Source organism: Electrophorus electricus, chromosome 15 (genome assembly GCF_013358815.1).
Source record: "Electrophorus electricus isolate fEleEle1 chromosome 15, fEleEle1.pri, whole genome shotgun sequence".
NCBI classification, from domain to species: domain Eukaryota; kingdom Metazoa; phylum Chordata; class Actinopteri; order Gymnotiformes; family Gymnotidae; genus Electrophorus; species Electrophorus electricus.
Window position 1 is genome coordinate 7,079,597 of NC_049549.1, and position 15,934 is coordinate 7,095,530.

General features: G+C 40.8%; 1 protein-coding gene across 3 annotated transcripts in view; it reads right to left on the bottom strand.

Moving 5' to 3' along the window:
- Positions 1-48: 48 nt before the first annotated feature.
- The window catches only part of stag1a (stromal antigen 1a), a 36,523-nt gene continuing 20,637 nt past the window's right edge, over positions 49-15,934 (bottom strand). Inside the window, exons 2-34 of one of the 3 annotated variants that reach the window (XM_027008540.2) lie at positions 13,033-13,190; positions 12,457-12,565; positions 11,692-11,835; positions 11,326-11,422; positions 10,862-10,938; positions 10,369-10,402; positions 9,853-10,004; positions 9,559-9,632; positions 9,342-9,465; positions 9,154-9,252; positions 8,992-9,071; positions 8,779-8,886; positions 8,571-8,685; positions 8,267-8,384; positions 7,780-7,883; positions 7,584-7,676; positions 7,404-7,493; positions 7,050-7,253; positions 6,698-6,768; positions 6,511-6,598; positions 6,052-6,132; positions 5,785-5,877; positions 5,518-5,692; positions 5,189-5,328; positions 4,694-4,795; positions 4,326-4,474; positions 3,391-3,519; positions 2,809-3,011; positions 2,295-2,532; positions 2,037-2,150; positions 1,575-1,689; positions 1,309-1,389; positions 49-1,123 (exon numbers count right to left, since the gene is read on the bottom strand). In XM_027008540.2, coding sequence (XP_026864341.2) covers positions 1,100-1,123; positions 1,309-1,389; positions 1,575-1,689; positions 2,037-2,150; positions 2,295-2,532; positions 2,809-3,011; positions 3,391-3,519; positions 4,326-4,474; positions 4,694-4,795; positions 5,189-5,328; positions 5,518-5,692; positions 5,785-5,877; positions 6,052-6,132; positions 6,511-6,598; positions 6,698-6,768; positions 7,050-7,253; positions 7,404-7,493; positions 7,584-7,676; positions 7,780-7,883; positions 8,267-8,384; positions 8,571-8,685; positions 8,779-8,886; positions 8,992-9,071; positions 9,154-9,252; positions 9,342-9,465; positions 9,559-9,632; positions 9,853-10,004; positions 10,369-10,402; positions 10,862-10,938; positions 11,326-11,422; positions 11,692-11,835; positions 12,457-12,565; positions 13,033-13,061 — 3,654 coding nt within the window. In that variant the 5' untranslated portion in view covers positions 13,062-13,190 and the 3' untranslated portion in view covers positions 49-1,099. Of the gene's footprint in view, positions 1,124-1,308; positions 1,390-1,574; positions 1,690-2,036; positions 2,151-2,294; positions 2,533-2,808; positions 3,012-3,390; positions 3,520-4,325; positions 4,475-4,693; positions 4,796-5,188; positions 5,329-5,517; positions 5,693-5,784; positions 5,878-6,051; positions 6,133-6,510; positions 6,599-6,697; positions 6,769-7,049; positions 7,254-7,403; positions 7,494-7,583; positions 7,677-7,779; positions 7,884-8,266; positions 8,385-8,570; positions 8,686-8,778; positions 8,887-8,991; positions 9,072-9,153; positions 9,253-9,341; positions 9,466-9,558; positions 9,633-9,852; positions 10,005-10,368; positions 10,574-10,861; positions 10,939-11,325; positions 11,423-11,691; positions 11,836-12,456; positions 12,566-13,032; positions 13,191-15,934 lie in introns of all 3 variants that reach the window. The other 2 variants (XM_027008538.2, XM_027008539.2) reach the window with 2 other exon arrangements.

The window sequence follows — 15,934 nt, forward strand, 5'->3', positions numbered from 1 at the left end:
CTTTGAATTAACATCACATCAGCTCTAAGTTGTACAAAAGAACACTGTATATACCAAAATATACAATTTACAGGTAAATACCTAAAAGTATATAGAATATACAGAGTATAGAAAAGTGCTTAATTTTGTAACTATTTTGTAGCTAGTCTGATATGATGTGTAATTTGTTGACAGTATATGTCTCATAAGACAGACAAATAAAGCACAAGGTATTACACTGGAAATTAATTCTGTTATACCCACATGATATGTTTTATTTGCCTGGTGGAATGATATTACAGGGCTTCATCATTCCAGGCCAGACAACATTAAAATCCTTCCTCCGTTTGGCAAAAATATGTTCAAACAGATTCGTATAAACTTGTGACAAAAATGTAACTTTCTTACATCAACAAGAACTGACAGCAGGGGTTTACAGAAAACCAAAGTACACAATGTAATGCATTTTGAAAAGTTATAAGAAAGAGAAATGCATCTTGATCTTTGAATATTTACATGACCATGTAATTTTGAACCAAATCTACCCATGTATACAGGGATGACCAGAAAGGTAGGTTACTGCAGTGGGAAACTAAAACATTTTGAGAAGTGATTAGTGACGTGACATACTACTGATTTCAATAATTTACATGGCAGAATGGGTTTGGTGATGCAACAGACAACTACAATAAGGTCTGATTGCACCAGGGATCTTAAGAGGATAGTTGAAACAGACCTGTAGGTGTGTGATATGACTCCAGCATGAAGAAAACTGAACCACAATATAAACAAACCCCAATATGACTGGACTGAGACAAAGTAGGAAATTTACCACTTAAACTAATTGGATCCTCCAAAACATCACAGGATCATGGTCATCCACAGTGGAGTACAAACACTCTCCGAGCAGATGAATTAAATGGATTGCATTAAAACTACAGCACTTTTAAATGGGCATTGCCTTTACTTGTTGGTTAAAACTTGTCTTCCTGTTTGAAATCCAACATGGCAGAAAGACCAGGTTCTGCTGCAGGAAATGAACACCAGGGCTTTAAGACAGAGGTTTGTGTGTGTCCTTGGTGGCAAGAGCCCTTGCAGGAGAGTATATTTGATATGCATTTCAGAACATAGGCATCGTAAAACCCTGGGAGAAAAAATACACGAATTAGAAAATGTTACCTTTCCAAACTAAGCTATTTTTATTTAAATTAATGTATATTGCAGAAATCCACTTGAACAGATCCCCTGAGGGATTGAAATTAAACCATGCTGAGGAAATAATTTTAGAGAGGCTCCATAACATAGGATAACATCTCTATAACATCTTACCGATTCATCCTCTATCATGCCGGCAGATTCGAAGAAGTCAGGTCTCAGTTCAACCCTCTCACGCCGATTCCGAGATGGAGGCTGGCAACATAGGACCACAATATATCAACCAGGATTCACAGAATATCAATCAGTCAGTCATACCAGGATTCACAGAATATTAACTAGTCAGTCATACCAGGAGTCAGTCACAAATAAACTTTACTACATACTCAGAAAATCAGAGTTTTGGCAGAATAATTAACAAAAACTAAAGCAGAACAGACCAGGTCAATGACTATTGTGTCCTCAAATTCTTCATTCATGTCTTCTAGCTGTCCGTGAGATGACATCATGACATCCTCAAAAATGGGCTCAGCATCATCTTCCATCATACCTCTTCTACACACACAACACATGCAGCCCATCTTATCACATAACGCACCATCTGTTACTAAAAAAAGCTTCAATAAACATTTAGTTTTAATGTGCAATCATATGCCATATTTTCCTACTTCTATCCAAATTATATTAAAATAATAATTCACCAATAAAATATAATAATAAAACATACTATTACTACTAGTAATAATAATAATTTCTCACATGTATACTGCCTTACTTTTTTGTTTTGTTTTAATTTTTTTTTGCTTTTCTTCCACCCCTTTTCATATCTTATACTATTTTCTGATTGGGGGCATCACTCATGGGTGTGGCAGTGTGTGTGATGGAAGGGGAATGTTAGTTACACTGTGTGCCGAACTGCTCCACTCCTGGACTTCATGTAGTTCACAGCTGTGTGCTCCTTCCTGTTCAGCTCCTCCGGTTTGTGTTGACCAAGCCAAGACATCTGCATTTGTGTACTACGAGAGATAGGATAGTGAGAGTGACTATTAGATATAGAGAGACAGAGACATCTGATATGTCTGTATTTTGGTAGTTTGGCTATTAAAGTTAAATACTGTCTTATAAAGCAGGTGCTGAGCTCATGCTGATTCTTTCATTACCCGTGGACGTAGTCAGGCTCGGGGCTGTGCTCAGACTCCTGCTCTGGAGTGTGATCAGGGACGTGGCCAGGGACATGGTCGAGGGCATGTTGTGGTTTCTCTCGCAGTACTGTGGATGTGAGCTTGGTTGCGGGAAGCACTGTGGATGTGAACTGGGGTGGGGGCAGCACTGTGGATGTGAGCTGGGTGAGTGGCAGCTGGTCACCTCTCATCACCCATAAGCTCTCCACACTCTCCTCTGAAAAATCATAACCCACCCCAACATGGCACAAAACACAAAATATTCATGAATACTAAATATTCATGAAGACTGAATGTTCATGAATACTGAACTTGATATTGACCTTTTTTTGCAATGATGCCAAAGCAGAGCATGACATACTATTATAATACTTTATTTTAAATCTCTATTTATTAAGTGTCATCTAGAGCACATCATTAGAACCATGAACTTATTAAACTGGCTGCAGGTTATAGTAAAACTCGTAATGACAGAGACCTCCATGTCTCTCACCCTCTGTGCGTTTCTTGTGTACCAGGGGCCGGCCCTTCTTGCTGCGGAGTGAGCCCGTCTTGCTGCTACCACCGCTGGTGATGGACAGACGGTCGTCATCGCCACCCGTCAGCAGTGAGTTGCGGTAGGATATGAGAGGCAGCCACACATCCTCCCGCCTCTGTGCCATCTGCTCTGACAGGAATTTCTCCAGGTACGAGTGGCTGAACACACCAGGCACACAGATTGACACACACACGGCAAGAACTTACGTGGCATTTGTAGTGTCTGCATTTTTACTGACAGGTATACAGCATACTGCAAGAATCTTCTTTACAAAGAGCAAAATACAATGGAATCAAATCATATCTATTATTCGTGGTCTGGGTGATCTTTCTATATATAGGTGGGTCATTTTTGATAGCTAAACCGCTTGTGCATACTGTAGGTAAGATGTATAGAATACCACTTGCACAACTACATCAAAACTAGCAGAGAATGAATTTTATCTGCAAATACTAACTAAATCCTGGCACAGTACAGACGCACACAGAGAGATGCACAAACATGCACACTTGCACATGAAACAGCTGAGAAATGTACACTGTTTTTTTGTCTTGCCGAAGCAGCTTAGAGGAAAATTCACAGAGGACTTCCAGGAAGGCCAGATTCAGGGGTGGGTAGTCAGGACCTTTTGGGTTCTGGTACTTGAAGGCAAACTCAATACCATCCCTGAGAAAAGCAAAGAGGGCTACAGTAACCTCAATGTCAGGGCAATACAGTACAGCACCCCACAACACTGTAAAACACAACACAACACAGCTCACTGCAGCACAATATTACATAAACTATGCATAACGGTTATGAAGAAGACTGCACAAGGGCATGATAAATTGGGAGAGTACACCTTGTTATTGGTCACTGTTCTTCCCCTTGGTGTGAAGCCACAGTGTTACAGTTCACAGCTCTGTTCTGAGCTCGTTCACTTATATCATCCCTCTCGCACCCTTATATCCTCCAACTCTGGTCTTCTTATTGTCTCTCAAAATCGAAACTTAACTTTGGGTGGCAAATCCTTTAGTGTTGTTTCTCCTAAACATTGGAATGCTCACCATAACTGCTATATTGTCTTCCATCAAAATTCATCTTAAAACATACCTCTTTACTATGCTTTATTCTTCCTAGTTCTTTTTCCACTCAATGTAAAGCATCCTTGGGTTTGTGAAAGGCACTATATAAATCTAGCTTATTATTACTATAATTATTGTTGATCTACACACTGACCATCGGGACTCTGTGTGGAAAACAAGAATGTGTGTAGTGTTGTGGTTCTCTAGCTGGAGCTGGAGAGCACTGCTTTCTTGCACAGGGAATTCTGCTTTCCTACACTGGGAATTCTGATTTTCTATGCTGGTAATTCTGCTTTCCTACATTGGGAACTCTTCTTTCCTGCACTGGGAATTCTGCTTTCCTGTGTTGGGATCTCTGCTTTCCTGTACTGTATTTCCTCCACTGAGAGCCATTTGTACCCATCTTACTTATGTAGTGTGGCCACGGCCTCCCTGGTCTTGATCTGGTCGAGGCCAAAGGTTAGGGCAAAGCGTCGTGCCAGCTCCTTAATGCCGGTGACAGGTGAAGACGTGTGGTCCAGACATGGGCCCTGCTCCGGGACCAGCTCATTAAAGAGCTATGGCACACAAGCAAAGATGAAGTCTTTACTAAAAACTCCAGCAAAAAAGAATTAAACAACAGGCTCCACAAACTGTCATGTGAATCTGTGACTCAGTAGGATCAACATTAAGCAGTTTTATCAATGAAATCACTGGAAATAAATAAAACAATGATGAGGAAATCTAGCAGAAGAAGAAGAAGAAGAAGAAGAAGCCAACTCTGTGCACACAGATACCTGCTGCAGACTCAGGATGAGCGTCTTGGCACACAAGATCTTGTCCATTTGTCTTGTCTTGCTTAGTGTCTCCTTAATAATGTCTCCATAGTCATTGCAGTACTGAAGGCAGTTTAACAACAACTGATTACAGACTCATTATAGCTGTATCATACTAGCTGTTTCTTGGCTGATGAATTTATTTAATTCTACACCATGCTATGTGATCTTGGATTATTTATTTTATATCAGTAGCATGCTATGTGATCTTGGATTATTTATTTTATATCAGTAGCATGCTATGTGATCTTGGATTATTTATTTTATATCAGTAGCATGCTATGTGATCTTGGATTATTTATTTTATATCAGTAGCATGCTATGTGATCTTGGATTATTTATTTTATATCGGTAGCATGCTATGTGATCTTGGATTATTTATTTTATATCAGTAGCATGCTATGTGATCTGGGATTATTTATTTTATATCAGTAGCATGCTATATGAGCTTGGCACCTTCATGTAGTGCTTGAAGATGTCTGCAGCTGCGGGCATGTCTACAATGTCGTAGATTATGAGTTTGCTGAAGGCAGCCAGCAGGTTCCTTCTCTTGTGTAAAGCCTCAATCTTGTTGGCTTCATCTTCCTCATCACCCTCTGTGAACAAGCAGTACCATTTGTTTAGTGGCTTCTTCTACAAAACAAGAATCTGGGTCACATACTGGCATAAGCCAGCTAAGAAAAGAGGTGCCTCTTAGTTAAACGATTATTGTTCTTCCTTGAACTCATCTGTACCTGAGATACCTGAGACTATGGCCTATGGAATTATGAGCCTAAGACACTTACCCATGCTCTGGTTCTCATCATCCTGCTCGATGAAGACATGGTCCAGGACGAAGCTAAGCAGCTCATTTTGCAGTGTGGCATCTGGATTGAAGACAAGCGGATGCAGCGCCTCCCTGCTCCCCGCAGTTAGCTGGTGACTGTACACCATCAGCAGGTCACACAGCAGCATGAAGGCCTGGAGGAAGAGGGGGTGGAAGACGCTATGATGTCCATGGCAGTGCAGTGTTTCAGACATCCGCTTGGACCAGCAGCACCTCTGCTGCTCACCTGTTCTTTAACCAGCGTGTTGACATTGGATAAACACTGCTGACACACGAACAGAAAAGATTTGATCACTCTTCTAAGTGCTGCTAGATCATCCTGAGAGAAAGGAAAAACAAAAATAAATAAATTATGAAGTTGCTGTAGCCATGAATATTTTATTATCTTCTGTTTCTCAGGTGTATATACTGCTGTTCAACCACCAAATCACGTTTGCAAAACAAGAACTAATATAAAAAAAGACTTTTATTCTGGCAGAAGGGTGGGATAAACCTTAGATGGGGAGCCTTCTGTGATCTTCACCAGCTGCCACAGGATTGAGTAATGGGAGCACTGAAGAGCCTGAACTGCAATCTACAGTACAGACAATGTAGCAAAGACAAAATGAAACGGACAACATGGAGCAGACTATACATGCTAGAGAATACTGGTCAGAAGCCATCAGCTAGATACAGCAAGTTTAGCAAGTTTCAAGGATCAGGGATGACACTCCTCCCTGATCCTTGGTTAAGACATACTACATCCCTCCAAGCTAAATATGGGTAGTTATATATGTCCTGAATAAGATCTTATTGACCAGCAATTGGAATCATTGTGAAAACTGTAGCTGGAATTGCAGAGTTGTCAATGTAGCTTTCAAGTTATTAAGTGGTTGGTATTTGCCTGAATTAGCATGCTGGTTTGCTCAGGTGGACGTGTATGCATTACTTGAACAAAATCAAACTTTTGTACCTGTTCTGGCATTGACCCCTGTTCTATACCTGCTCTTAACAGCCGGTAACAGTTCCGAAACAGGTCCCACCTGGTCAGATCGTGGGCACTAGCAGATAAATACAGTACAAAACATCAAATATCTCACACAATTCAGCTTGCAATTGTGGATAACAATTGAAAGGCTCAGAGAAAACCTGGGACCCACTTGTGAAAAGCAGTGAGTCTCTTGAGGTTGGACAGAACATTGTAAATGTCATCATCATCTGCGTCATCCCCCTGTAGGTAAGACAGGTGCAGGAAAGAAACAAGTGTTGGAGCAAAACACAGACACACACACACACACACACTCTACATGAATTTACACTCATGACATGACTGTGATAATCTGGCTGTTAAAAGCAAGATTTTAATTAGCTTGTTCTAAAGCGTCCTCCTTTGTTCAGTCTACTTATTTCAATTATCATATTTACTGCCAAAGCAAATACTGCATATATGTGTAAGAATATGTTCTGTTATGTGTGTGTGTATGTGTGTGTGTGCATGGAAATCCATGTAACCTCCTGCAGCAGGTCCTCCACTGCATGACTGAAGCGATCTGTCATCTCGTCGATGAGCTGGCTGCGGGCAATGCCTACACGGTTCATGATTGTGAACTCCTCACTGCACAGGATGCTGTAGGTCTTACTACATGCCTCCAGCACATCTGCTTCCGTGTGCTTTTCCACCACAAACCTGATCTGCTTCAGCAGACCGTCCAGGTGCTGTGCAAACACGCACACACATATATGCACACACACGCATGCAAACACAAGGTGCTGGTGAAACTTTGACCAATGTCCTATGTTAGTGTTTAACAAATGTTATTGGTTAACATTAAATGTGTCAAGTCTTGTGATTGAAGCTTTTCTGACCTTCTCCATCCTCCCAGCACTATAAACTTCCAGATCGAAGAACTGGGGAATCTGTAGCAGGTTGGCCACCTTCTCAGATTCAGCCTGGTACTACACAAAGCACACACAAGTGTTATTTAAATCGCACACCAAATGTAGCTAAAGAACAGAGACAGCATATGACCTTGAATCAGATCTTACCTTTGACAGTAGCATTGGGAGAGCCATGATAAAGTGCTCTGTGAGCTTGTTCTTGTCATCAATCTGTGTCTTCCTCTCTTTGGCAGTCAGCACCTACACACCATCAAGATTAAAAAGATCAAGACCAAGATCCAGCAGAATTGGGAGTACGACTGATCAACACCCCCAGTGTGATGAGAGGTGCATGTGGGCTGACCCGTTTGCCTGCTCCCCTGCCCACGGGTGGATGGGCCTCTGCAGCTTGGCGAATGGTGCAGACGATGACCTCGATCAGAGCACTCTCCTGTCTGTCTGACAGAACTGCAAATAGGGTGAGACACATTGAAGTGGTCTGACAGAAGGTGATGTGTGAGGAGAGAGTATGATAATCAGTGTACGTTCTGTCCACTCTGCAATAGTGTAGCAATATGCAGAAGTATTTATGTAACTGAATATAACAGGGTTCTCCCTGCTGTACAAGTTCAAGATGAGTATAGGAGTAAGGGATAGTGTAATACCAGTGCAGTAGTACAATAAATTATCATACCCTGCCTGCTGTAAAAGTATAAGTGTAGCAGTAGGGGCTATTGTAGTACGAGTGTAGTAGTATACTGAATGATCATACACTCCCTGCTGTAAATGAATGAGTGTAGCAGTAGGGGCTAGTGTAGTATGAGTGCAGTAATACTACTGAATGATCATACTCTCCTCTCCCTGCGTAGGCTCCTCCAGCAGCAGCTCAGTCATACACTCCCAGTCCTTCAGCAGCTCCTGAGAACACTCCCACAGGCTGTCCACCAGATATGCAGCATGCTCGTGGAGCTGAACACGTAAACAGAATCGAAAAAAATCGATTCTGCAGTTATGCTATTATGTGTTCATTTATGGAGGTTGCAGATTAAGTTTGTGATCTCAGTATGATGAATGTATGACATAAGTGTGAAAGGTGGGTATGGTAAGTATGCATCTGTCTATGAGTGTGTTTGTAAGTTTGTGGTTTGTGTGTACCTCACTCTCCAGGAAAAAGAGCACTAACATCCTGATGAGGCTCCCGTTTGGACTGCACCTCCCCCTGCGTTTTGCCAGAGCCTCCTCAACCTGGGGGTCATGTCTGCTGAACAATCTATACACGCACACACACACACACACACACACACACACATTATAGGGTGGTACTGAGCCAAGGGGAGGAAGGGAGGGAGGGAGGCTAACATACTTGCTGTGGAGGAACTCTCCTGCTGCGACTGCCATGGGTCTGTGTGCAGAATACACCAGGTGATACACATTCTCACAGTCCTCATTGGACAGCGCATCCTTACTGTCACTGCAAACACACACATACACAGAATATGTCATCCAAGAGAAGGGAAGGATAAAGCCAGAAGTTCAGCTGTGTGTCTGCCTATCTGCCTGTGACACTGTAACTCACTGCAGAATTAGGGTGACTAATCTGATTGCCTCCACTGCCACATCAAATTCTTTATCTAGTGTCATCGACACTATCCGGTCCTGTGGGAAGGTATAACATTACAATCAAGCACACACAAAGGGATGGACAATTCCGATGGGTACAAATGACACTTTTCATCACCTTAAAACGGTTTGTGAATAGCTCCAGCTTTGGAAAGAGCTCCTGGTTGGTGTAGAGGCTCTGTAAGGCTCTCAAGCATTTCAAACGTACTTCACCTTGCTGTGAGGACAGCAAAGAAGATTACTCATCTGAAAGAAGCACAGGTCAGAGTAAAAGCTCATGGAGATATGGTTTTGTGGGATGCATACCCGGTCATGTAAAGTCCACCCTACATACTTAAGGTAACTGTCGTTGAGGAAGGCATCACTGTACATTTTCATCCACACTCCAATCTCCTCAATGCAGATGGCTCTGATTTCAGCAATCGCATCCCTTCATGTCACACACAAGATCCAGGGACTAGCTCATGATTATGCAGTTACACTGAGTATGCAATTAGTGTGCTGCTCTGTAAAGCTAATGGACCTGTAACGATGAACAAATATTCCCTTGAAGATTGAGTTCATCATGTTTTCAATTTCATCTTGGTTTTCTTGGAGCTGCAGACATGAGACAAATACACATTTAGAAGTTACTAAAGTTACTAATTGCATGTTATTCTGGTGGTGATAAGAGCATTTTTGTTGGTTTCCATGAAGCAAAGGAAAGCTTGATTTACAGAAGCTTAAAATAAGTCTCTATTTTCAGTGTGTGCTGGGAGCAGTGTAAGGGTGGAGGTGCAGGGGGGTGGAGTACTGCTGGGGGCTCACTATACCACACCTCCTTCCTTTTCTGCAGTAGCAGCTCAAGCTTCTCGTTGGCTCGCTTGCCAATTATTTTGTTGCGCTCGACCTCATACTGTCTCTGGGCGTTGTCTTGGTGGATGCTAAGGTTCAGTGCCACACTCACAACAGCTGTCATCAGCTTCATCGCTGAAAATCAGGAAACACAAGAGAAAAAGATGTCTTTTGATCACCAGCCTAAAATATTATCATAAACAAAAAAGATATGTTCAGAAGCCATGTAAAGCATGAACAGGTCATTGTTGACCTATATGATCAATATCATTAATATTTTGACTACCATGTGATGATTAAACCACAATCCACTGTGAACCTCTAGGGGGGTCAGTTTAAGAACCTCTACATACATCCATGTCCATCTGAACCTAGTCCAGCTCAGCTCCACCCACACCAACTAGCCTCTGCCTAGCCTAACTCAGCTTTGTACAGTCTAGCTCAGTTCTGTTCAACTTATGCATGCCTCCACCCATCACAGCACAGCAGTGCTGGTTACCTGCGAGGGTGCTGGTGTGTCGGAATGCTCGGACCTGTGAGTCAGAGAGGCCGGTCAACAGTGAGATGACTGTGTCCATCATGTACTCATCATAGATAATGCTGTACTGGCACTGCCGAACCAGAACCGCGATGAACTCGCAAAAATTGTACCGGAACTTCTTCCACACTGGGCCAGATATGGTGAGGGGGTAATCCCCACTGTCCTTTTGAGCACAAAGAGGGATGTGACAGTGATAACTACTTATTACTGCTTATTATTAATTATTTTCTGAAAACCTATATTACAGCAGCTTTTTCCCACAAACTGAAAAATGACCATCATTCAGCTCTTGAAATCAAAATGCTCACATTTTTGAAAGAAGAGGTGAAACACAGTGTTAAACACAAATGCTATTCAGTCTCTCATAAAAGGTTTAGAGAAGTGTTGACATTAAAAACTATTGGCACAGGAAGCTGTGACAGCCATGTTAACACATCGTGTTGGTAAATACCTCATCAAACTCCTCTGTCATTTTATGGATGATCTCTGCATTTTGCATGTTGCGAAACATTTCAATTCTCACAGCACCTTTAAAGAAAACAGAAAAAGATTTCATTGCAGATCAAAAAGGAAAACTGCTTTATCATTGTCACATCTCAACCTAGCAATCTATCTTATCGCCTGCCTCATCGTCACTCTTTCATAAATACTTAATGCTGGCACACATCTGTTTCCAAGCTAAGCTCCTTCTAGAACCATGTATAGCCCAGGGTGATTCTTAGGGACTTTGCAAAATTTTGCTTTGGGTTTCATTGCAATTCTGAATGTTTCTGTCTGAATGTTTCTGTCTACTGTTTGTTATTCATGATGCCTGCATGTTTGTGTGTGTCAATGTAATAAAAGCATTCATTTGGATCCAAGTCTCCTGGCTGCCGTACAATCACTATTGCTCCTAAATGAGTGTGTCATTTGTACCTTTACAGCCAGAACACTGAATGAAGAAGTTGATGAGGTCCAGGAGGGCAAGATCCCGGTCCAGCTTATAAGATTCTATCCAGTCATCCACAACTGACTGTAAGAAACATATTCAAGAAAAGGTGAGACAGGAGACAGAATCATTTTACTTTTATAAGACTCTATCCAGTCATCCACCACAGACTGTAAGAAACATATTCAAGAAAAGGTGAGACACAAGACAGAATCATTTTAGTCTTACAAAGCACACTGCACTATTTTGTAGTTAGAGCAAAGTAATATACATAATATACATACAATATGGCAAGATGTTTTTGATATCAGTGCTGTAATGTGGGTGTATAACTCCTAACCCTAGTCCAGTACCTGCATGGCACTCTTTCCTTGTTTGACCACCTCAAACAGGGTGACGGGATTCCCCTCCCCATTCTGCTCGACGGCTCCACTGGCCTTGCGCCCCATCAACACCCCCACTGGGCACTTCTGCTTGCGTGCTTTCTTACTAGGTGCCTGTCGTTGATATTGAGGCAAAAACATAACACTTGTGTGATGAGAATACAAAACTATAAATACAGCGTTTTACAGGGCAATACAGGGTTTAAACGAAATTTCTATCTTTTTTTCTAAATAAATAAATAAATAAATATAAAGGAGTGAAAGAAGAAGAAAAAGCTATATTTGCAGTTTGTTAAAATTATTTTGGCAGTTCTATGAAATGTTTGTTTCTAAAGTAAAATCACAAACACAAAATGAATTCTCATTAGCTTTCATGACACAGGATATTTCGGTAAAACTGCTTTTAGAAACTCTTTGTATAATTTTAGAAACTCTTTTAGAAACTCTTTGTATAATTAAATCATCCATAACCTGAGATATAATATTATGTGATATTACATAAATGTTATTACGCTTGAGGCAATGCAAAATAATTTTAAGTTAAATGTAGTACTATGATCAGTGGAAGCCAGAGTCAGGTCAGGTTACTTTACTTTAAAAGGACCATACACATAAGAAAATCTGAAGTGTTGGAAAACGCTGAAATTTCAAGAGAAAATTAAATGTTCTTTTAACATTGTTGCAGTTGACAACAGGGTGGTGTCTTGCAAGGGTGCCATTCAGTATCTAACGTACCAGCAGTCTACCTGGCTTCCCTCTCTTTTTCTTGGTCCTGCCACCTCCGGAGTGGTCGAGCTCACTCAAAACGACTGCCTCCCCAGGGCCAGGCTCACCGCAGGAGTCCCTGTGCAACAGCATGACACACTTCATAGTTTGCGCTTTCCACAGCATGGTTGGATCAGTCTGGAGCTGAAGGTGTTCTGCTGTTTAGTTAGCCCTGGAGGGGATGAGAGGAACTGTCCATGATTAGCATCAGTTTTACCACAATCCTCTTATGTACTGAGAAGTCAGGAGAGAATGGTGGCAAAACTGCAACAAATCATGCAAAATTCTTCTCATTCCCTCCATGGCTAGTTTACGCATGCAGACATGCATAAATAACAAAGTGCAAAAGAATCCCCTCTCAAAACACAAAGGAACCATGATATTATGAACACACATTTGAAGGAAATGTGTCAGTGCTCCATAAGATCACCCGTATTCATATATATATATATCGCTCTCTCTGTGATATTTGCAGGGCATTATCTAGTGGTAACAGTGCCTGATTTTAAGTAGCTGAGGATATGATATAGTAGAAGTGCCACTCACAGCAGAACAGGCAGCTCTGAGGTGATCATGGTGGCAGTGTAGTGGGTCGTGTGTTACTTGGACAACACTGCAGTGAGTGATGGGAGGTTTGGGGGTCGGGGATGAAAGCTTGGATCTTTCACAATCTCTTTGAAAGTTTCCTCAACATGGATACAGGTCTAGAACACAAAGAAAAGTTGAAATTACTTCAATTCAGTTTAATTCAGTTCAGTTTTATTGTTGTCACACACAAGGAAGGTTCAGTTTTGTTTTTAGAAGGGCTGCTCAACATTCCAGGCTAATAAGATAATTTACATTCACATTTCACACTTTTAGAACTAATGCTATTAGTGTGATTTTATTGACATTGTACGAATTGTTAAAATGTTTTCTCCAAATCTCATTTTCTAAGTAATACCTTTAAAAATTCAGCATCTTCTTACACCGAGGAGAAAGTAAAGACCTGAACCAATCTAAATTATTTAGTGATATCCACATGTTCATATACTGTATATGAGAAACAAAATATTTTTTTTTATATTTTCCATGATTAGAAATTTCAGAATGAAGACTCAAACTGTACTTGTCATAAACTTGTTGTTGAGTTTGTGTAGTTCTGCACATGCCCAGAAGGGGCAGTGTGGACCATAAAGTACAGTTACCAACCATCAGTAAGTCATTTCGTTTCATGCTATAAGAGCTACCATTCTATTCAAAAGCTACCACTTTGTACATCATTAAAATGATCAGTTAATTTAAATCTAAGGGTAATATTTTAGTTCAACCATAAATATATATTTGGGCTGGCCTACTGCCCACATGTTGTGTGGTACAGTTTAGTTTATTCAGAACAGGACTTAACAGTAGGGGGCAAGCTGAGAAAGTTTTCATTCAAATGCTTCTCTCATGTGAGAACTGGTTGGGGAGAGATTGAGAGAAGTAAAACATTCAGTTAAAACAAAATCAAAATAATAAACAATCAAATATAAAATACAAACAAATTTACTATTTTAAGGATTTAAAAAAATGTAAGTTAAGAGGTAAGTTATAGTAAAAAAAAAACTAATTATTAAAAGTCCAAAAAGTACAATTTATCTCAGACACTGTGAATACGCCAGTTTGAATGGACTTAATATGTGTATAGTCTTAAAATGTGTTTAAAATTAATATAAACAAATCAGTATGCCACTTTGAACTAGCTTAATATACATGTAGTTTTAGTCAACTACAAACTAAACTAATAATGTAAAACCCTGCTGATTTCAAGTGAGTCTCTAGAGATTGAAAGGTTGAGATGCATCTTTCCTGCCTGCCACTTAATTGTCAAAAAGTCTGTTACGATGTAAACGCACACACACACACACACACACACACACACACACAAACATATAATGCAGGACTAATTCACAGACAAGTTATGTGCACTAGCAAGCATGTGTCTAAGACGGACAGACTACACACACAATGGCAGAAGCTGTCTCTTCCATTCATTTGACCATTCTGATTTGCTGCCTCCAATTCCCCAGGAGGAAAAACAAAAAACATGCACACACAGCTCCTCTTTATCTTGCACCATGACCCTCCCCCACTCCACTTCCACCCTGCCTCAGACTGTGGCCCCAGAGCTCCAAAACCATGATCAATTACACCATGTTGTTCCTTTCACACACACGCACACACACACACACACACACACACACACACACACACACACACACACACACACACACACACACACACACACACAGAGCAAAAGAGGCAAGTGAGAGAGAGAGAGCGAGAGAGAGAGAGAGAGAGAGAGAGAGAGAGAGAGAGAGATTCACCTACCAGACGACTCACCAGGCTAGTGATAAATTAACTCTATGAGAGCTGTGAACCAATAAAAAATTACTTGCTGTATAAACTAAGACTGCTCTAACCAGCAATTACATTTTCAGAAATGAAAACAGAAGCTATGGTAGTTTTACTTTGAGGTTTTAAAAATCACTACTTTGAAAGTCTTACACATTCTTTAAAGAGAAAAACTCCATATTTACTAAATATAGGGAATAGTAATTTCAGTATGTGTGTGTATTTGTGTGTGTCTGTTTGTCACTGGTTCATATTGATTCATGGCTACTGTCACTGAACCTAATCTGACAGTGACATTATGAGCCCATTATGTCACTCACTACATCTTAAAAGGTCAAAACCAATGAGAGTACCCTGCACTCTGATCACGTGACTGTAAAATCTGTGTTGTCTACATTGTTCTTTTTTTTCCCCATAACCTGAACTATGCAACATGGTAATGGCTGTTAAGAGTACTGGAAGAGAACAGTGTAGGCTGATGGGGTTGGAGTATTGGAGTTGTGCTGGTGTTGGGTGGTTGGGTAGCAGCCTTGGTGACTGTGAATATAGGAGAGGTATAGAGAGTATGCACTGACACTTGCACTTTCCTGCGGGAATATGCCCCCTCAGACTGAGTGGCAAAACATTCTGCAACTTAGCTGCATTTATTAGGGGAAACCAGGAATGAAACAAGTGATTGTCTGCTTAAATTAAATGTAGTTGGATTGACCGTGATCCATTCAAATGACCAAAGTACCAGTGATCCATGGACAACAACATTTGTCCAGGAATCAGGATTCCTGACATTTATATGTACCTGAATTCTGAATTTGATGCTTGACTTGTAATTGGAAGAATACTGGTTCAAGCCCCACCACTGCTAAGTTGCTGTTGTTGGGCCCCTGAGCAAGGCCCTTAAGTTGTACTCAGGCATAATTGTAAGTTGAATTGGATAAAAGCATCAGATAAATGTAAATTTATTTATTACATGTTCTATTTGGAAAATTGTAAGCTAGCAAGTACTCCTTTGTTCGAAGCTAACACTGTCATTATGTTTGTGCAAGTAAAACAATCTGTCTTCAAAGGTTATCAA